General features: G+C 34.8%; 1 protein-coding gene across 2 annotated transcripts; it reads right to left on the bottom strand.

The window, feature by feature from the left end:
• Positions 1-1,289: 1,289 nt before the first annotated feature.
• LOC110716802 (K(+) efflux antiporter 4-like) lies at positions 1,290-20,112 on the bottom strand. Of its 2 annotated transcripts, none has more exons than XM_021895442.1 (20): positions 19,643-20,112; positions 19,350-19,393; positions 15,457-15,515; positions 14,933-15,011; positions 14,740-14,801; positions 14,572-14,647; positions 11,161-11,235; positions 10,662-10,733; positions 10,486-10,569; positions 9,171-9,239; positions 8,601-8,678; positions 8,313-8,401; positions 6,512-6,608; positions 6,375-6,428; positions 4,896-4,991; positions 3,269-3,457; positions 3,097-3,174; positions 2,855-2,899; positions 2,043-2,132; positions 1,290-1,734 (listed from the first exon to the last, which is right to left on the bottom strand). In XM_021895442.1, the coding sequence occupies exons 1-20, from the start codon at positions 19,866-19,868 to the stop codon at positions 1,705-1,707; spliced, it is 1,692 nt and encodes a 563-aa protein (XP_021751134.1). In that variant the 5' UTR covers positions 19,869-20,112; the 3' UTR covers positions 1,290-1,704. The 2 variants fall into 2 exon arrangements, with proteins under 2 accessions (XP_021751134.1, XP_021751133.1); XM_021895441.1 differs by having other exon boundaries at positions 1,290-1,890; positions 19,643-20,111.
• Positions 20,113-23,316: the final 3,204 nt, after the last annotated feature.

The raw sequence follows: 23,316 nt of genomic DNA, 5'->3' as shown, positions 1-23,316 counted from the left end.
AATCAATGTTGATGGATTAGAATAGTGAACTTATCTTCTCAAAATCTAAACTAAACCTATCTTATTGGAATTAATATGAACTTATTATGTGGATCTTATCTAAACTTATTAGAACTTATTACCTCGAATTTAAACTTATCTGAAATTATTTCTCTTACAATAAATGAAGTAATTGATAATGATTAAACGAGAATGTCATTACATGAACTATTAACAAACCGACCCAAAAAATGTACCCGAACCTGATATGACCCAACCTGAAATCAACCCGATACCCAGATTAACCCAATATTTGAGACCCGAACCCGAACATGACCTGACTTAGAAATGATCCGACCTGATTATAACCTGCAATTTTTTGACTTGAACCAAACCCAACTTGAACCCGAACATGACCCACTTGTAAATGACCCGACCTGATTGTAACCCGCAAATAATTGACTTGAACCGAACCCGACTTGAACCCGAGAATGACCCAACTTGGAAATGACCCGACCTGATTATAACCCGCAAATTATTGACTTGAACCAACCCGACTCAAACCCGAGAATGACCCGACCTGATTATAACCCGCAAATTATTGACTTAAACCGAACCCGACTCGAACCCGAGAATGACCCTAACCTGTTTTAACCCGAATTAAACCCGACCTATTATTCACTCGACCCGAATGTAACCCGACCTGTTATTAACCCGACCTAAACCCGACCTAAACCCGATAAGATGTATGACCCGACGGACTCAAGCATGACCCAACCCGAACCCGACCTGTATAGGTTACGACATTAACCCGAAATGACCCGACCCGAGTTGACCTGACCCACACTTACCCGACCCAAACCCGACCTGTTTACCCGAATTGACAGCTCTACCTGTGGCTGCTTCAATACATTCAGACTTTGTTTTGCAATTTTCACCCTGTGAGCTTCGTAAGGTTCCTTGTCAATGGATTGGTCCTGACTCACTGGTTGGCCGTTGAAGCGCGTCGTCGATGTTTGCTTTTTTGTTCTTTTTAGGTGTTTTAGTTTGTTTTATCTTTTCTCTAGTTCCTGTCAAAAAAAATTAAAAAAAAATTAAAAAAAAAAATTAAATGGCATTTCGAACTATATCCTTTAAATTCTCAAAAAGAAGGAATTCAAAATGAAGGGGTTTGAAATTGTCAATAAAAGCAAAAATAAGTGTTTGCTAAACGAAAAATTTAGTCAGGAAAACCTTTTCTTAGATATAAAATTGATCTACATAATTGTAAAATCAGCCTCCAGAGTAAAGTACAATGTAAGGCCAGCAAATGAACACCGGAAAATTTGCATCCACTATGAATTGAGGATTTTCATGATACAAAGAACGAGAAATTTCTTTTGCATTCACTTCTATTTAGTGTTGTATGGATCGCTCAGGAAAAATAAGCTCTGATTTCTGATTATACAATTAACATTCCTATAGCTGCATCAGAAGTTCTACTAAACTAAGGAAAGGGTTAGGAACAGGAAAAATTAAATGAATTACATTACAAAAATGAACACTAATATACAAAAAATTATGCACGCAATGGGGAAACACTTCCAGCCGCAGGAAACTTTGGCAAGTTGAATTGTATTTTTGTACATTTTCCATTCTTCACTTGCCATATACCTCAGTTCTCAATCTGTCAGAGTTTGTATACAGTAGATGCCAATATTGGCGCAGTGTGGCACAAGTTGATTGTCAGTCAACCTCCTTTGCAGTCTTAGGCACCTGTCCCCCAGAGTAAGAAGCCCATCAGGTAAACCCGAAATTTGCTTTTCTGGTTCATGTTTTTATTTAATATCATGAATCATGAGACCCCCCTTGAACGATCAAAGATATACGCTTAACACTGTCTGAGCGAAGGCTATCGCCTTTAAATCCAATCTGGGAGGATAAGCAATATACAAGTAACCTCAAAACACTAAATTTCACGAGCAGGGAGAAAAATGGCATCTGAATTAAACAGTTAAACTCAATGCACATATTGAGCTGTTACAACTATTACAACTATTAAGTTCACAGAGAAAGATGATTACCTCACTAGAAATGTCAGGAGAAAACCAACGCAGCAACACTCCAAGATGAACGACTGCAGGTATTAACTTAAACAGCAATGGTGTCGTCACCTGAAATATTAAATTATTAGTCAATAGAGAGAAATCTAAAAAGCATATCAAAGAGTGATTCACATTGCTAGGACAAACCACCAAGAAAGGAGGAAAGAAAAGGGAAAGAGAGCAGGAAGATAGTGGTAATGACAGTGAAGATTTAACCTTCAGTGCTACTGCAGGTTGTCTATGCAAAGGTCACCGTCCTCCAGTGCTTGAGTTCATTATGTCCAACTAAGTTCTTATCATTTTAATGAGAATTTTCAGTTACTAAACAGCCAATTAATAGCTGTAACTTTTTAAGCAGTATCTGATGATCTAGGCTGTCTAGCAATCCTCATGCTCTCTCTCTTTCTTTTCTCTTTTATTTCTTTTTTTTTAAACACTGAATAAGACACAGAGATATCAGAATATAAAGTGGAAGAGGGATCAGATCATAGCCTAACATCAATCAATCACTGAAGTAAACAATGCTCCCACTTCCCATACATCACAAAAATTAAAATATTTCCTAAGGGACTGGCATCAGCATACAGCAGAGCATAACCCCAAACCCACTACATAAGTTGAGAATCAATATTCGATAGTCCATCAGTATAACAGTGCTAACTGAAGAAAAGAATAAAAAGAAATGTACAATCCACAAAAACGGAAATCATTAAATGTAATTATTCCTAAATGTAAAGTGATCTGAAATCTATGAAACTTGAGTTCAAAGACATGTCAGTAGCTGAACTTACCAAACTGAGAGCGGTTGTGCCAAGCAACAGTAAGTAAACTTTTCCCTGCAAGAAAGATTTAAACTCATTATGTCATGCAAGAGAAGGGAAGTGAGTGGAAATATTTGGGGGGCTAAGCCCAGCATCAGCCACTCCTGACACAGGAGTTATATCCAGTCAAATCCTTTTCTGTAGCAAAACAATTCAAGAGATCCTCCAAGAACGATAAGATCAGAAGATAATAAGGAAAAAACAAAACTAACCCCAACCAGATGCAAATTGGAAGCACGGCTAAGAAGAACAAAAGCAAATTCCCCAATTTGTGCCAATGACATCCCGACCTGTTAATACAAATCAATATAAGTTTGACCATAATAACTATAGTCTTAAAGACTTGCACATTGGGAAAGCTGTAATTACAAAATCAAATCTTACAAGAAGTGAGGTCTTGTTGTTGTAACCAAATGCTTTGACTACTACAGCAATCACAAGTGTTTTTATGATTATGACTAATATGACAGCTGCCAGTAAAATGTCAACATGACTCCAGAGGAAATGAACATGAATTAGCATTCCGATGCTCGCAAGAAAAAGAGCGGCAAAGAAGTTCCGTATTGGCTCAATCTACAAAAGCAGGCATAACGTATAAGGAAGAAAAAAAATACTGAAAAAGCATTCTCCAATTATCAAAATGGAGACAGAACTAACAACATTGTAACTAAACATTCAGAAATTAAATGAGAAACTATCTACCCTATGTTTGAATGCTAAATACAAGTAATACACAATGCTCCTGTAAGAGAAGTAAAACAAAAGAGCACGCATACTTGATTATTATGGTCAAATTTCACAACTTCCACTACCTTCCATTTGATTTGTAAAATGTAATAAGTTGTAGTTGTACTACCTCCGTTTTTTAAGAAACTTTGAAAAAGATGAGTGGGTGTAAGGAAAAGTAAAAGAGATGCTGGAAAAAGGTGGGTAAGTGTACGATAAATAAAGAGATTGTATAAAGGGGGGTGGGTGTATGATAAAGTGAGACTGTGTAAAAACGGGGTGGGTGTAAGAAAAAGGTAAATAAAGTAAAAGACATAGTGAGTGAAAAGATGTAAATATTGTGGAGTCAAAGGTGTGAGGTAGTAGAAGGATTTGCCAAATATAAATTAAAGAGATGCATTCAATCGTTAAAAAAGAAGTTTGATTGAGTATTGATAAGTCAAAGAATTTAGACCAAAATACAAAGTGTTGAGAACTTTCTGAAACAGATGAAAACAACGGGTGTTAAAAGCTATTAGAAATGAAAATACTCCCTTCGTCCCATAATACTTGGGACGTTGGGGTGGACACGTAGTTTAAGAAAACTACAAATGGATCCATTTAAAACATTTGTTTATTATATAAAGGATTCTCTTTTGTATATTTATATTGTAAGAAAACAAAAAGTGGGGGAGGTGGGGGTAGTGAGGAGAGAGAAAATGTAGGATTTAATTAAGTTTTGGGGTTAGTGGTCCCAAAGAGAGTATAGGAAAATATTATTTTATTAGTGGTCCCATTTCATATTTAGTAACGTGTAAAGTATTTTGGGACAGACGAAAATGGGAACTGTGTCAAGTATTATGGGACGGAGGGAGTAGTTGTATAGGGAAATGATTAGTGCAGAGAAATGCGGAGCTTGTTGCAAAATTACAGGAAGAATATTGAATGCATTAAAGTTTAAAAATTGTAAAATCAATTTTTTTTTTTTTAATAAAATGCAAGTCTAGAAAATGAGTTATGTTATCATAAATAATATAGTATTCGAGAATAGGAACTGTATAGGGAAATGTGGAACTCATTGCAGAAGTACAGGATGAAAATCGAATGTTCCAGCTACAACTTAAGAGCTATGTCATCTACAACATACTCAGAAAGTAAGAGCAAAGTTCTACTGGTGAGATGAGGCTCTTGTTCTTCTTCAGTTATAAGCCGTAGAAAAAGAATTAAAATCAGAGTTGAGTTATAGTTGCAATAGCTATTGCAATGACATGGATAATTAAAAAATTGAAGACACGTGAAGGCTTGCCTGTTCAAGTGTATGTTGAGCAAGATCAGTAGTTGAAATCATAACTCCAGCCGCAAAAGATCCCAGTTCAAGGCTTAGACCCAGCTTATCACTAGACTGATAAGGTAAACTCATGTCAAATGATAGACAAAAAGGAAACATGTGGCATCTTTATACAGCTCTCAAAATAAATAGAATAAAATAAAGAATTAAGGGACTGTAATACATGACATTCATGAACATAAAAGTGAAAGAAGAGATAAAAGTAAAAATAGAGTAGAGAATCAACTCATGACGCTAAAGACAAGAGCTTTAACAGCTCTTCCATTTCAAAGAGGTCATCTCATTTTCTAGCTCATCAGCTAATTTAACTAATCCCAAGCTACTGGCTTTCTTTTAACCTCAGTTGTCCATTCAAGTCATCCCGTAGCAATCTGCGCCAGAGATCCAACTTCCATGCCTAACAATTATCCAATCGTCCTTTGAGCATGGATAGTCAAATTCACAAGAGCTTTCACTGATAATGTCCACAGTACTAACCCCACCAACCCACCCTTCCCCCCCCCCCCCCAAAGAAAAGAAAAACAAACCTACAAGTTGAGTATGCCTCAACAGGAAGTTCATCAACATGTAGTGAAAAAATCTATTCTGACTTTCAGTATTTTTTTTCCCGGTAACTACAACAAAAGTCTAGCCAGCACATCTCTTCTGTAGGTACCACCATACAGGAAATGAAATGGAAAACGTTGACGGCAACATTAAACCAACAATAACCCCTTTTCTTCAAGAACAATCAATTCAACTACAATACCAGGAAACCAGGCATGCTGAGCTTTAAGAGCAAATGACCCGACGTAAAGGGGCTCAAAGCCTCAAATTGGTCAATTGTCAACTAACTAGGTCCTAGCTTGAGTTTTATGATTTGTAGACAGATTCTCTTATTCTTAAAACTCCCAATGTTCCCTTATCTCAAAATGCTTTCACACTTGGTAAATAACTAGGTTTAAAATAAAAAAAATTATAACACTTGGTATATATATAAGACCTTACATATATAACCTGCATACGTTGTGAAAATAAAAAGTTCATGTAATAAGTAGAATTCAATAGAATATCAACTATAAAAAAATAAAAGTTACCTTGTACATACCATCATTAATAAAGTGTAAGAGAATCATAGCAGTACTTTTGTTCATTAAACTCTGATCAGGTTAAGCAACAAAGCTGATCTTTATTTGAGTTCTTGCCTAGATGAAAATTACGTAAGACCACTTCTATTTTGCAAAAATAACTATAAGCATGTACATTTTCCTTCCATTAATTAAATATTACAAAGTTCGGGTACATGGAGCAAAGTTCCTTTCCCATTGATCATATTTAAGAGTGACATTCCAACACTAGAAAGAATAGAATCACAAGAAGTATGAACTCAATTACTAAGAATACTATTAAGTGGGTAACATAGAAAAAATAAAAATATGAGGTAAGGCTGAGGCTAACCCAAGCAACAAGCAGGCAGAAAGCCACTGACGCCAATTGATAAAGTTCATTTGTCTGCACATATAAAAATGCAGTTAAATCAAAATTATAGAGCAATCACAAAAGAGAGCACCGTTTCAAAAAATTTGGTTGTTTACCTGTGAAGAAAGACTAATCATCAGCTTAAGAAACCGAGGAACAAGAGTTCGAGTCAAAATTGACAAGATAGCCAAAAAGGAGATTAAAGTGAGGAACCTGGATGGCACAAATAATTTCAAATAGTGAATGAGAATATTGCCACAGTATCCTAACAACCAAAGAAAGTGAATTTTAGAATCCCAAAGACAAACCCACAAGCATATACGGAAACAATGCAGGAAAATCATCTAAACCTTTTAAAACAATTTCTTTGGACCTATATCCAAACGTACTAAGTAAACATTACAATAAATTTGCAACTCCTTTGTCACAAAAATTAAATATGGACCATCAGCAGTTCAGCAAAAGAATTTCAACCGTGAATTTAAGTTCATTGCCTTCCGGCATACCATAACTTTAGGCCTTTCACAAGAGCAAGGGATTTTTAAACCATGTGCATATTGCCCACCAACAGATTCAGACAGGAAGATTTCATGGAGGTTTATAAACAGGGATTATTTGAACTGGATAGCTTCAGGGACTAACAGCAGTAGCACAATAAAACTCCTGAACAAACACCACTAGGACCATGAGCCATGGCCACAATGATCACCCAAATCGGATCCAGCTTTAATCCATATGAACATACTACCTCCCCGAAGTAAAAAAGAAAACTGAAAGCTATTATGACTGTCATCTCATAAGTGCACTGTAATGCAAGCATCTATTTGGCCTTATCTATTCAACAAATCTTTCACTCACAATCTCACACTCCATGCTCTACCAGACACGTATCACATCAGTTGAACACAATTCTTCATATTCAAAAAGCAAGAGATGCTACAGAACAATGTAGCATGGAAAAGCTAACGACTGAAACTAAATCAACTGGAAGTCAAATCACAAAACAATGAAGTAACAGAGAAAAAATAAGGGACAAGAATTAGTAAATATAACATTAACCATTTTATCTAGTATTTCACTGCTTCCCTTTACTCCTTAAGTCATATAAGTAAAATACTCTACCCCTATTTTAACTGGTGCTGCCTCAACAATTTACTTAAGTCGGACCTGTCTCCCCCTCTACTACCCTCCAAAAGTCACTACAGAAAACAGAGGAAATGCTTCAACTACACTATTAATTCATTATGGTCAGGGACGCAGTAGGATGGAAGGCCAATTAAGTTGAGTGCAGTAAATTTGGCTAATGTGGGAAAACGGGGTATCATTGGGCTTAAGTCGTTAAGGCTATTTAAAAGCAAAGAGCGAGGGGTCTTAAGGTAGCACATTATGGGGCAAGAACAAGAGAATTCTAAGGTTGCAGAATAAGGAGAGGGAAGCAAAGGAAATTTACAGCTGGAACAGCTTGTCTGCAAGTAGGCATAGGAAAAGGCAGTTTCCTTGCAGTCAGTTACCCAGACATGGAGTCTGGAATTCTGGATCTTTTGAGAGTGTATTAGTGATCCTAAGCTTTATGCCCTAAATTTTATAAGTTACTACTCTAGCTCTACAAGAGGCTAATATATGGACCAGTGCAATGTCAAATTACTTTATAGATAGAAGATACAAATCAATAAAGCATTAGAAGTTTAAATGAGTATTGCGGAGTTATGTGTCGGAGTAACTAAGGTGAACTGAAATTAGAAGAGGGCACATGGAGTTATCACAGTTCCTGCCCCATTTTAAAAACATCTATTCTGATTTGTTAATGACATATACTAAGGTGTGAAGATTGCATCTCATAGTTGCCCATTTTAAAGTAATTACCGACCCATAAACTTATATAGAATCTCATCAATCAATAAGCTAGAAATTACTTACGATTTACTCATGGATATAACTCCTTGAAGAATGCCGGAGGTACCACCAAGAACTGGTAAGAAAGCAAATAGCAAACCTACAGTACAATCCTAGCAACAGTACAGGATTAATAGTTAGAAGCATAAGACTGCATGATCAAATACTAAACAGGATGAGCTGACTGCATGCATAAATACCTCACTGTCCAGAGACTCCAGACCATTAATCCCCCAACAAATTACATGTCATTATACAAGAACAATCCCCCATCTGAATAAAGTTAAATGACAGTATAAAGAAGATGCAAACCTGCAAAATCAGGGTTCCAACAGTGACTTGACCATGAAGGGCATTAACACTATTTTTTTCCATCAAAAACTTCAAGACCTAAGGTGGTTACAAAGGGAAATCAGAATCATGATAAATAATTTAATAAAATTACAAGATAAAACAAGTTGTAGCAAGTACAATGCAAATAAAAAATTAAATAAAAAAAAAAAGAGTACTGACAACAATACGTAAATAATGGATCAAAGATGATGCATATACTTTAATATTACAAAAGGTCAAACTTTTGTACTGACAAGGGAAATGCACCTTTTCTTGCAAATACAAACACTTAACATTAGTTTAGACAAATAACGCTCATCAGCATTTACTAAACATTCTCAGTAAAAATTAGCTCATTAAAGATCCAACAATAGTATTCTGGCCCAAATAATTTATTCTAGCAAACATTTCAACACAAACTACAAAACTTATGTTTTGAGAAAATCACCAAAACAAGAGCCAGCTCAACACCAAAAGAGCACCAAATACATTAAAAAATGGCATAACAACTTCATACAACAATGCCCAAATAAAAGATCAGAGACATACCACTGCAGTCGAAGACATTGACAGGAATAAGCCAACAAAGACACCTTCGGATGTTTTAGCACCACATAGCTGTAAAATCAAAACGCAGACAATGAGCATCATTTATCACAATAAATGCATTTCACAAGACTCTATATTACATGTTTTAAACAAGAAATAAATTCACTAATGAAAACCACATTAAATCTACAGAAACAGATGTCCTCTATAGCAAAAACAACACTACAAGAAAACATGTTCATCACAATTATCACCCACACTATCATCAAGAAAGCTGAAAACATATTGTGAAAATTTCCTTTTAACAGTTGCATAATAGTCGGTTACCCACAATCTGGACCTGAATAAAAAATAATGTCACTTTGTTAATTTTTGTTGCAATGTAACCAAGTAATAACCCCAATAGATAATTTGAGTTATACTTCCTCCACTCCATTTTACTTGCAAAATTAGAATTTTGGCACTATTCATACTCTCTCTTATTACGTCTTATTGTGAATTATACGAATGAAATAATAGTCATTGTGGGATCTTGTTGGATTTGTCTCAATCATTACATGATTAAAATCTAATTTTTATAAATTTTACTAAAATTCTACCAAAGATACAAATAGTTTAAATTGTGCAATGACAAGTGTAAACTCTTAGTGTTGCAAATAAAATGGAGTGGAGGAAGAACTTAAGTAGCTTAGCAGCCAAAGTAAGATATAAAGTGAAATTCTACTCAAAACAACCAATCCAACCAGCCATAATTCAATGAGAACTCTTGTGATGTAGCAAAAGCTTGACAGCTTAAATCCCCAAATAAATACTTTTAATTCTATTTAGCTTGAAAGATTTAAGCACCCAAAGTAAGAGTTTAGCAAACACTCAAAGAGATCAACTACTCAAATCAATCACTCCAATCATCCATAATTCATTAAGACCACTTGTGAAGCAACAAAAACTTGACAGCTTATAACCCCAAACAGATACTGCTGATCATATTTAAGTAGCATGAAAGTTTTAAGTACCCAATAAGAACATTGCATATACTCAAAGTGATAAACTACTCAAAATAATTAATCCTATCATCCATAATTCAATAAAACCTCTTGTGATGCAGTAAAAGCTTGACACTTAAAACCTTAAATAGATACTTATAATTATATTTAAGTAGCTTTAGCATCTGAATAAAAAATTTGGCATATACCCCAAATCATACAAGTGTAAACTACTCAAAACAATCAATCCAATCACTCATACTTCGATAAGATCTCTCATAATGCAGCAAAAGCTTGATAGCTTAAAAATGTTATGATTAGAATAGACATACTGAAGCTGTTACTCCGCAGAGGAACATGAACAGAAAAATTTGGGATACGCCCCCGAGAATAGCTACATTTCGAACCACGCGAAGCTGTGCAGTAATTTTTAATAAAAATTTGTCAGAAAATTATTGGCTAAACTTCCAAGCACCAATGAAAGCGCCAACATTAACATTAACAGAACCTTGGATGCAGAGAACTCCAAGCCCAATGCAAATAAGAGAAATATTACTCCAAATTGAGCCACTGTCTCAACCTGGCAGCAGAACAGTAACACACAATTAGACATGAGAAATACTCAGCACATGGACTTCAATAATCCATCTATATTACAATATTTTCCCAGATCATAATGTACACGTAATAGAGATTGGAAAGCATTGTCGCACACATGAAAAGGGAGCACAGGATCCCTGATCACAAAGACAGACCCCAAGGTTTAACCCACCTGTGCCCCACTCTTGAAATTCTTCCCAAAAGCAAAAAAATGATATCATCTACTCTTATAGCAATACATTTATTAACACATCGTGAAAAAAGACAATGTTTTCTGATAAGTGATTGCCAGAGAAATTTATAAAATAAAATCATTTAATATAATTAAATATCTATATTTATGGCAACGCATATGAACACATAACCTTCTTTTAACTTTGTGCAATATGGATCTTTATAATGCATACCTGTACCATCTCAGTCACAAAACTGAAGCCCCCAGGTCCTATAATAGATCCTGCCAGCAGATAACCAGTGATAACCTGCAATGTTGTCCTTTTTAAAATTAAGAGACAATACTATGATTCTCAGTACAGGAGAGCAGCAGTTGCATTACATAAGAAATCGAAAATGTTATACTCTTGCCTCACTTTTCATTAGAGTTTCTAAAATTTTGACTCAATTTCCGTAATGGGGAGTTTCAATAAATTCAACTCACTTTCTACTTCGTCCATTCCTTTTTTAGTTGATTTGTTTTGAATTTTTCCACTATTCACAAACTCTAATATGACTAGTTTAAGTTGCTTAATGTGTATTTCAAAACTATCTTAGAATTTTTACTTATTGACAATTACAAATATTAATGATTAAATTTTTGCATCGCAAATGTGATAAAAGAAATGTGTAAACTAAATTCCATTTTTGGCAAATCATCTTTACTATATTACACCCTCTTAGCCCACAAAATTTACACATTTTTATTCACTTTCTCCTTTTTCTTACACCTAGGCCACCCACCTACTTATTTACTCCATCTCTCTTATTTTATCCCCTTTTTCTTACACCCACTCACTTTTCCAAACTTTCCGAGAAACAAGAGTCATTTCCCATCTCATAGAAAACCCTTTTCGCTTTGCTTAGTCCTACCCCCCACTAGAGATGACCCTATTTGGTCAAATACCTAACGAGAACTCCTACGTTCCTTTTATTTCAGTATTTCTGAATAAATTTCTGGATAACGGCCTAAAGGTTCTCTTATCAATGGCAGTGAAAATATTGATCATGACCTTAACATGGAGTTGGAGCTGCTAACTATGATGAATGCGCTAGCTATGGATTACATGTCTTTATAATTATATAGCCTTGAGGCTCTTTCTTAAGGACTACTCCCTCCTCTAAAAACTACTACCTCCGTTTCCTATTATCTGCAACTTTTGAGCTCGACACGGACTCCAAGTCAAATTTTCCTAATGGTGATTAATGATTATAAGGGTATGTAATTAGGGGTAGGAGAGAGAAAGTGGGGAAGGTTAATCCACCCAAGCCACGGTTAACTACACCAGTGCCTTCTCTACCCACCCAACCTACCGTCGCCGACGTACCACCACTAAGACCCACCCAGTCTTCACCACCATTAAACCACCATATACACCCGTAAAACCACCATAACCATCCCAATTAAACCCACGAAATCACCCCAGCTTTTCAAAAAACTCACTAACAACCATCCAAACAAACCAGAAATCCATCCCGGCCACCACCGGTACCACTGTACCACCCTCTTCCAAAAATATGACCCACAAGCATAATCTTCCTCATTTCAGATCTAAATTCTTGGAGATCAATAATTCCACTGTAGTTAAGGTGAAATTTGTCGAAAATGGAGTCATGACGGGTAGTCAATTGTGCCGGAGTAAGGTTGTCGGAGTCGGCACCGAAGTGGGTTTTGATTTTTCAGCACCGAAGTGGGTTTTGATTTTTCGACAAGGTGATGGAAGATCTTATAAAGGGTAGCAAATCTAATGGAGGAGAGAGAAAGAGGGTGAAAGATGAAGATGAAGATGAATATGTTGATGGATTTGGAGAATTGATTGGGGAAGTTGAAGAGTAGATGAATTAAGTTTAGTGAATTGAATGAATCAGTTTGGGGTTGAATTAAATCTGGTGGAAATGATTAGTTTAATTAAGTTAGATTAATATATTAACAGGTTGATTTAATGTTGTAATTCAAATTAAGAAATTTTAAGTAAGGGTAGTTTTGTCATTTCATTTAAAAAATTTTACTAAAAAGGGAAAGTTTTGTAAAAGTTGCATATAATGTGAAGCGTCCATGTTTAGTAATAGTGGCAGATAATAAGAACGGAGGTAGTATATTTATATCAATAATTTTGAAATTTTAAAAAATAAGAAGAAAAGAACAGGAAACAAAAAACACTAAACTACTAAAGTGAGTAGATCATGATTGGTTTTCACATAATACCTTTAATCTAATTATTTAAGTAATGATAAAAGACAATGATGACTCCGTATATGGCCGTGGACAAGTAATCCTCCATCAAAGTAAGACAAACAAACAAACCAACAGAGTCAACCCACGATGACAAAACAATTAGGAACAAATCTACGAAAATCTTTGCAAATGTCCAAAAGACAAACTAAGAAGGCTAACCGATCCCAAATGAGATTCAATGTGAAATCCAATCGAAGGTCCTATCATTCCTCACAAACCAACACGATGCAAAATATTCATACCAACCAAAACCAATGCATGAAACTTGCAAGTGTCTCAAGACACAAGCTAGACAAATTCACTACACAAATACAACCTCAAACGCATGTGTCAAAACAGTAATGTAAAAATATAAAATCATATAGCTTCCATTCTCCCCAGACCCCACCTCAAAAGCACAAAAGATGCATCCGGAAAATGGCTTTGTTTGGGTACCAAAGTTGCAACTTATCATTAGTATTAAGCCCATCTAAAACTGCTGTTCAGACAGAGTCCATCACGGATCACCTATTCACCTTCAACGTCGAAATGTTTGTTAAGGGAAGTAACTGAGTTCTAGGGCCTGATAGGAATTTTGTGAGTGTTTCTACAACAATTTAAAAGAAAAACCATTATAACTATTCCCCACTCTGGCTCAATTCATTAGAAACATCATTCAAGAGCATTCAACAAATATCTGACCTGCTCCATACAATCAAAGGGACCTCCTGAATTGAAAGTTCCAAATAACTAAAGCAAACAAAAGAAAGAAATAAGAAAATTCACAACAACAAAGCGAGTCTCTACTACTGCTAGGAAACAATGCATTTATGGTTCTCACATTTGTCCAACCATCACACTGTTCCTTTTGTGAACATTTTGCATGATTTTGACCCTATGTGACCTAATCATATCAAAGTTGACGACTATCAAATGCCACACTTGAGCAATGAAAAAACTTGGTAGAAATGATGCATATGCTTTGACCTCCCCAAATCCATGAATCCATGTAGCTGTGCATACAGCCATACATTAATCCCATTGACAATTCTCTTAACCTATTAAGATCCAAAAGGAATTTTTGCAAAACTGTAATCTATATTTTATTGAAATCGATTGACCATTTCTAACTTTGCAGATCAATGGAGATAGTGTTAGCACATAATATATCTAAGCACAATCCTACAAACAACAGAATGTTACACGTGCAAATGCAATGCCACCACAAAAGGCTGACACAGTGGCAACAATCAGCACTCATGCAAATGCAATGCCGCCACAAGTTGCACATGCAAATGAAATGCAACCACAAGGACAATCCTTCAGCAAAAATTATTTCTCCAGAGAAAGTGACAAGTTCAACAGAAGGTAGTGGCATCAAGAGTCATACCGGTTGTCCGGCACATGCAAATGCAATGCCACCACAAGTTGCAGAGACAATGGCAACAACCAGCTCTGATATCAATCTGCAGAAATTCCAGAAATAGTACCCTCAGGTATGAAATAATTGTTACCACCTAATAAATCAATCGATTGACAAGAGAAAGTGGTGAATAACCTAAGGTCTAGCTGCAGCATTGGATACTTGGATTTTGGATTGGATATAATGAAGACATTATCCTGTAAGAAACCATTGGGAAAGCTCAGCCATAAGTATTCATGTGTAATTGAAAGTTTTGAGAAGATAGTGAAGGGAAAGATGATGCCACTACTATAGCTGCCAGATAACACTCAAGTTATATAGGGTGTACCTTTCTATCTATCAAGGTAGGTGTTTCTTCAGGTCCATTCTCATTGTCCAGATTGAAAACTTGATGAGAAAAAAAAGATCTGAAAGAGAAACACAGCACATGTAAGAGTCTCAAATATACATGGATAAGCTACTCCTATGAAAGTATCATGGAGACTACACACACAAAAAAAAAAAAAAAAAAAAAAAAAAAAAAAAAGATACTTTGTATTCGTTATCATTAGCAAATTTTAAAATATCTCAAAATGAAAACCAGCAATTCAAATACCCTCCCATATTATAAAATAAAATTTAAAAAAAAAAAAAAAAAAAAAAAAAAAAAAAAAAAAAAAAAACGCCAAAGTTTTCAACAATGTCAAGCTATGCATATCAAACCAGGAATTAGAAAGAACCATTGTTTCAAAAACACCTCAAATAATCAGCTATCAAGCACCAGTAATTCCTCTTTTTTCATGATGCAATATCAGAAAGCAATAAATCATGCTACAAGCTAGCTTCTTTATCCACAAAATAAGTTATCCATACTTCTCCTCCTTTGTTTCATTTTTCTTCGACTTCACTCTAGCAACCGTCTCCAAAACAGCCTGTATGAGACAAAGAAAGTTTCTTCTGAGTACTTATAACAGGAGTTCTAATAAGAAAAAGAAAAGGCACAGCCACATATAATAATTTTAAAGCTACATGTGAATATTTGATACAAGCAGGATCCATAAACAACATATAAAATCCTTGTAAATAGCCAATTTTCCAATTACCTACCTCCTTCAGACCTTAATCCTACTGTCAAAAGGAATATCTAAAATGAGGCTTAAAAAATAATGGCCTAATACTATATTAAAAAGCCAAACAAAAAGGTATCAGAAAACCTTGATGCTTCTCTTATAGCAATACAATGTAGGCATTCTCTTCAAATGCAAATATATTTACAATACTAAGCAAGGTCACTTTCATGAAAAAAAAAGTTCCAAAACCTTACAAGAAAACATCAATCCTAAAAATTTCAGGAAACGTGTAAAAATTCATAAAATAATATTTTATTTTATTTTAAATCAAGAATATAATTTCCCTACAAAAAAACTTATTTTTGAAGTAATAAAAAATCAGCAATGACACGGCCAATAATACAAAGGACATAAAAATGCCACACATCCCCCCTATTTGACCACCTTTAAACCTTCATATTCTTTAATCATTAATCACTCCTTCCCAATTCAAGGAAGCTACACCCTCCTCCTGGCGGTTCCACTGAGAGAAGAAAGCTCCGTGTGCAATAGTTAATGATTGGAGAAAGCAGAAGAAAGAGATAGATGAGAAGCAAAGTTCTAGGTGGATGGCATGGCCGTCTTCATTGATGTCGTCCGGTAAAGGTCAGAGCTCCAGCAATCTACTGCAAGAGAGACTACTTGGTGTCAATAATGAGCATGTCCATAGCAATTCAAACAAAATATCCTGCCTTGTTAACATTCCTTGATAAGAAACGGCATGGAAGGTACACGTCCTTTCAAAATGCTTCAAAGATCCTTGATTGTGACGTTACAATGAAGCATAATTGTTGCCTGCCTAGCATTTCAGAGGTAAATCATACCCAATTTTGGCCTTTTGACATATGATGTGGATTTAAGTAGCTTTGGTCATCCCTTAAAGTCAAACATCATCTTTAGCTATCTATATGTCGTTGTTTTGGGTTGGTTATATTGATTATACAATTATACAGCTATTTTAATACAAGGGTAAATGGGTGGTTAAGGACACTTGAAGTGCAAGGAAGCTACGAGGCTTAATCCTAGCCTAGTTAGGATAAGTTATATCTTTTTAATGTTATATAGGAGTCATGCACAGTTTTACTAGTCCCTTAAGGACTGGGTTTTACATGTAGGGAAAAGGTGGTTTAGTATTAGGAGTCCTAATCTAATTAGGTGTATATTTTCTATGTTAATTAGGTGTTTTATATTGCCTATATAAACGATTTATTTTAGAGCTGAGTAAATTGAGTTTGTGAGTTTTCATGAAAACTATGTTTACTTGTGAAACACATGTTTTCATGAGAGTAAGTGAGATGCTTATGCAACCCAAATTGGTTGTCTAAGCAATTTTGTTCCCTAGTTTTAGTTGATCCCAAGATAGGAGAGGCTAATTAATATCAACACGTGAAAGCACAATGGAACTCTGAGGAGATAACATAATCATGCTTCATAGATATCCAAACACCATTAATTTGTACAAAATTTCCTTTGCATCGGCTACTAAAAACTTCAATTGTTGAAGCAAAGAACTTTGCCCACATAAAATAGCAGGTTTCTTTCTTCCTTAGCAGGTACACCTCATTAATGCCAAAAGGAACCAGCTACATACACAAACCATCCGAATTCCACTTCATCTTTCTTTTGCAATCCACATCCTTGACCCTTCCAAGTGGAACTCAAAATATAGATAAAGACTAGGACCAAAGCTCAAAAAAGGAAAATATTAATGTACCCTTCAAACAAAATAAGTTTCCTAGATACAATAAATTTCTTCTTTACGTACAATCTTGATAGGAAGTAAGAATTAAGAACCTTTTAATTTGAATCTTGCCCAAACAAATAAAATTTCTACCCTTTAAGGTCAATCACCAAATCACCTTGGAGGGAACTCACAATGAGATTCACTTCCAAAAAGATATAAAAGCTTTTAACAAACTAATGTATCACAACAACACTATATCAAATGATCACCTTCCATCCATACCATCCGTTGGCATGCAACTCAATCACTGAAACAACAGAATCCTCTCATCAAACACCAGGGGCTCTAAGGAAAGTAACATATATGCCTTTGATTTTCATCCTAACATCTTTAGATGGACTGAAGCATTATTACAAGAGGTGAACCTACAAATTCGTGAAAATTGATTCTTCTAATAAAACAATATAGTAAGAGCACTCTGGCTCCATTCTCTAGAATGCCAATAATATGCTTTGTTTCACTACCTTTTCCCAATTTATGAGATTCATCATCACTACTATTTGCACGATCCTATACGAAGATTAATGATATAAGTCGAAATGCAAAAAACCCAGATATGGTGAAGTAGAAACATTAAATGTAATCACCATCCATATCCTATAACAGTTAATATTCATAAATCAAGAGCTTACCAACTAACAGCTCCTGACATACAGTCAAGGTGGACTCTGATTTCTGTAGAATCTATACTTAATCATATCACATCTTACAGCTTAGCTTATCTCATAACTTTCTAGAGCCAATATCCTACAAAGATATTACAAAAATTTAGGGAAAGCAAGCTTGGATGTCATGCCATGCAACTTATGAATTTCAGAGCACTGGCAACCAATTCTGCAAATTAAAGTGTCTTATTTCATAAGTTTGTTCCAAAAGACTAATAAAAGCATTGAAAGAAACGCCCAAACTAATAGAAGATCATAAGAGGATTAACAGGGTATATTAATAATGATATACAAGGTTTCAGCAATACCTAAAAAAGTTGAAGCTAACTAGTGTGATGATTTCAAGGTTTCAATTTATTAAAGCCTCACATTCTTTGCTAACACTCTAACCAAAAAATTCCTTATAAAGATCAATAATGATAAATAATGTGCAAGTTGAGCTAAAATTATTTGCAGTCTTCATTCTTACAAAGTATCTAGTCCAACCCTTCCCAGATATGACACAAAACTTGTACATATCGATATTTCCCAAAGATAGCCAGCTCAAAACAGCCTAACCTCTCAGTTCATCCCTCCAAAGAGTTAGGTCCTATTCTCTTCACCTTATTTATTACTTTTACTGATGAATTCTTTTTTCCAAATTCACTATATGATTTCTTTGCCATTATTGATAACAATTGTAACTGAAATAGAACTCAGCATTACTGATTCAAGTTCAAGTTTAGCAATACAAACCTATTTTCACTAAATATTACTTCGTATTTAAATTAGGTGAAATGAGCAAGAATAAAAAAGGCCTTGCTTGACATATGTATCAAAGATTTATCAATCTCCCTGTTAAGTTAATGTCCTGGACATTCATTCCAGAAGATAAATAAGACCCAGGAGGCCAGGACATGGAAAGATCAACTTAATCTATTCTTTCAATCTTGCAAAGATATCGAAGAGCCAACATATTGCAAAGCACTGTAATCAACACTTTGCACGTGATTCAAAACAAATAACTCCAACGCCAGTTCTATATATACACAATTGAAAATAAACCTGAACTCGGCACTGTCATCAACACAAACAAGCTACTTTCTAGAAAAGGAAACACTTTGCATGTGATTCCACTAAACAATGTCTCAGATTCCAGAGAGCCAATCTCACAAGAACTCGAAAACGAAAGATCCGCAAACATGCAAATTCAACTAATCTCACACATCTATGTTACCAAATTTAGCTTAAAGAAACGGCATTACTAACCTGCTGCTCCGCAACACTGTTGTTAAAACTTCCAGAATCAGCAACTGCACAAAATAACCAACTATTTTATTAATAAAAGATCCACATTATTCAATACAAATCACACCGACAATTTTCAACACTGATCTACCAACCCTAAGCTAAAGAAAAACCACAAATCGAAATTCCGAAAAACCCTAACTCATGCATTTGGCAACAACTTCAAACAAAAATTAGGGGAAAAAATTCAGAAAAAAGCACAATATCAGATCTAATCCAAAAACCTCGAAAACGAAAAAATTAAAATTAACAACCTTCATTTTGATCATTTTCGGGGAATTCCTTCTCCAAAGCACGATCGAACATGTCGGCGAAACTATTAGTAGAATTCGTAGTATTGGTTTCAGTGAGATTAACATCGCCATTGATAAAGCTCGTCGAATCATTGGAGAAGTTTAGACAAAGAACGAAAGGCGAAAAGCAGAGAAGAAGATCGAGAAGAATGAGTAAGGAGAGAGAAAAGGAAGTGAGTTTCGCCATTGTTGTTAGGTTGGATGCAACAGAAATGAGGAGAGAGAAAAATGTGGTGCACAGAACAGAGCGATGTGTGTCTGAGAGTAGTAAGGGCGCGCCGCGCGCGTTTTCGACGGCTTCGGAGGTGGTGGTGCTACTACGAGTGTGTGTGCGTGCGCTTACTAGTGTTCGATTATATGCCCAAAAAAATAAGTAGACATTATATCATTTTTGAGTATGAGTCAAAAAGATTAAAGAACGGTGGATTTTAATGAAGAGTATTGAGTATACTAGTTCATTGACACAAAGCATATATTCCTTTCTTAGCATTAAGTTCCGGGAATTTTGATTACTATTTTCAATTGGAGTGAGTGAGAGGAGATGTGCTAATTTAGGTTGAATCTAACATTGACTATGATTGATTGATTGTAATATAGATTTCTATTAATTATGGATTGTTGTTTCTTAAGTTTTTGTTGGTCGCTTGTATAATTATTTATCATAAACCACTTTTTGTTTATATAAATTGTGTTACTTGAGATTTAAATACTAATGAGTATACTCAAGATTATGTTTATATATACTTCCTATGTTCCCCTAATAAAAGGGGACACGAATTTTAAGAAGAAGAGAGGGATCGAGTGGAATGAAGATAGAGACCAATGTGATGAGGAGAGAAAGAGAGAAAACATGTGCAAATAGAAAAATGTTGAAATATTTCTGAAATTTCCTAAAATAGTAATTGTTGTAATATTTGTGAAACATATGAAGCATTATTTTTACTCGTATAATATACAGGGGCGGACCCATTAATGGTCAAAGTGGGTCACATGACACACTATTTTCTTTTTTGGAAAAAATTATAACTCAATTAATATTAATAATTTAAACCTCTAGTAAATAAAAATATCAATATTTCATCTTTCTGTCTTGGTCCACACCACACTCACAAAATGCCAAAAACATTTTCAATTACCCAAACTCTCTCTCTCTCTCTTTATAATCGATACCCCTTTTTTGCTCTCTTACTCTTTCTCCTTTCATTAGGCCAATTCACCAAGTCAGTAAAACACATTCAATGATTTATAACGATATAAATAAAATCACTAATTCATACTCCCTCCGTTTTTTTTAAATGCATCACTTTGATTTTTGCACTATTCACATACCATGGTTGACTTAATTTTTTCACCTCTATAAAACAAATAAATGTTATTATATAATATATCATTAGATTAGTCATAATGTCTAGTTTCATAATATAATTTTGTTATAATTTTTATTAATAGACAATTAAAGATATTAATGGTCAAAGTTGCGTCTCGACAAATGTGCCGGTCAAACTAATGCAAATTAAAAAAAAACAGAGGGAGTATAAGCTAAAAATTCATTTGAAGAATTGAAGTTTAATAAGGGGGAAAAACAAGGGAGATATACTAATAAAAAATACAGAGTAATTTGTAAAACGAAGAGTAAAATTCAAGTATGGCTATGAAATTAGCAAATTGATGAAATTTCATATTTAAATTTAATTTAAGGAAGAGAAAGAAACCTGGTTTATGAGTGAATTAATGGAGAAAGAACCCTACCACGGAAGTTATAGCTTTTACAAAAGTTCGCGGTGGATGTGTGGCAGTTGCAGCGGCGGTGCTATGTGCGAGAGGATGGGGTCGTGGTAGTGCAGATTGAGAGAAGAGGCTAGGAGGGGTGTTCCTTCTTTCGTCTCCTTTCAAATTTAATAGTCAATCTAATTGCTTATTGTTGTTGAATTATTAATTGTTGTTTCCTGTGCTTTTCATTCAATGAATTTAAGGTGGTGTTTTGGGGTTGATGATTTGAGTTGATGATTCTTATTAATTATGAATTTCTCAATTAATTGATACAAAAAAAATTGATTGACATTGAAATTGTTTTTCAATTGATATTAACAATTAATTTTTTTTTAGTAGGAATTAGTATACGGAGTATATATTACGAAGTATTGAGTATTAATTTGATATCATTGATTGAATGATTCAAGTTTCGGTTTTTTCACCATATACCCGTAAGTTTTTTGTTTATTCATCAAATACCCCGAAAAAATTTAAAATTCACCATATACCCCTGAGTTGTTACAAAAATTCACCATATACCCCTGAGTTGTTACAAAAATTCACCATATACCCCTAATGACAACAAGATGAGTGGAATTTGGTTAATTATGCATCGAAACCACCTTAGATCTTTCCCTCCATTTTCGAAATCACTCCCTCCTTTCTTCAACCCCCGAAACCACTCCAAATCTCCATAACCATATCCGTGTGATTGATTTTGAGGATGAGAAAAGTAAATTTAGGGTAGTTTTGGGGGTGGAATATGGGTGATTTCTGGGGCAAGGGAATGTATTTAGGGTGGTTTCGGGTCATAATTAACCCTAATGATTGACGAAATTAACAATCATTAGTCATCAAAGGTATATGGTGTATTTTTGTGAAAACTCGTGGGTATATAATGAATTTAAAAATGTTCAGGGGTATATGGTAAATAAACAAAAAACTCAGGGGTATATGGTGAAAAAAACCGTTCAAGTTTTTATAGTTGGACAAAATTACATTGCTTTATCTAATTTACATTGAGACTTAAATTTCAAGAAAAAGCAAATGCATGTGGGATATTTCAATTTTTTTTTTTAGATACTAGCTTGGATGTTATCATTATAGATAGATATCAAAATATGAAAAGTTGTGAGCTATAAGTCTCAATTTATAATTTTTATCCATGCCTTCGTTATTGATCATTGATATGTGGTCGGTGAAAGTTGGTGACACACTATCCGTATAATCTTGGATCCGCTACTGATAATATAGAATATGTTCCAAAATATATGTGTTTTGTGGTTTTTGTTGTGTCTTGCGGGAGAGTTATAACACCAAGACTGGTCCGCCTGATGCCCTGTACCTAAAACCAACGGAAGCTCCGGTTGTTCAGAGTTCCGCCTCTAGCAGTCAAGTTAGTACCGGATGAGGTGATAAACAGTAAGTAAAAGTGGAAAGTAGAAAATAGATTTCTTGGTTTCTGAGATGTGTACAATAAATGTTGTTGTAATAAATGATATAACACCCTAGAAATTCCTTTCCATTAAAATATATTTTGCCCTTTTAAAAATGTGAAGTAGAAAAATCTAAGACATTACCGCCACCGTGATAACGGCTAAGGCAATTATCAAAGACACACAGCGGAAGACTCGTTTCAAAATCCTTTTAAAATTAACTTCAATAATCAAACCAAACGAAAGTAAAATCAAACCAAAGTCAAACAAAGTCAACCTACAACTTGGAACTGCCCTTTCAAAACCCAAACCAATATTTAAAATAATACATTAGTTCAACCAACCAAATATATAATATTGAAAGCAAATAAAGCACATCATATTCTTATAGAAACTAAACAAGATTCGCTCTTCACTCATGCCCCAACATGAATATGTTGCATCACC

This window comes from Chenopodium quinoa, unplaced genomic scaffold (genome assembly GCF_001683475.1).
Source record: "Chenopodium quinoa cultivar QQ74 unplaced genomic scaffold, ASM168347v1, whole genome shotgun sequence".
In the NCBI taxonomy this organism is placed as follows: Eukaryota; Viridiplantae; Streptophyta; class Magnoliopsida; order Caryophyllales; family Amaranthaceae; genus Chenopodium; species Chenopodium quinoa.
Note: the sequence above shows the minus strand (reverse complement) of the source record. Positions and strands in the feature narration are given on the sequence as shown.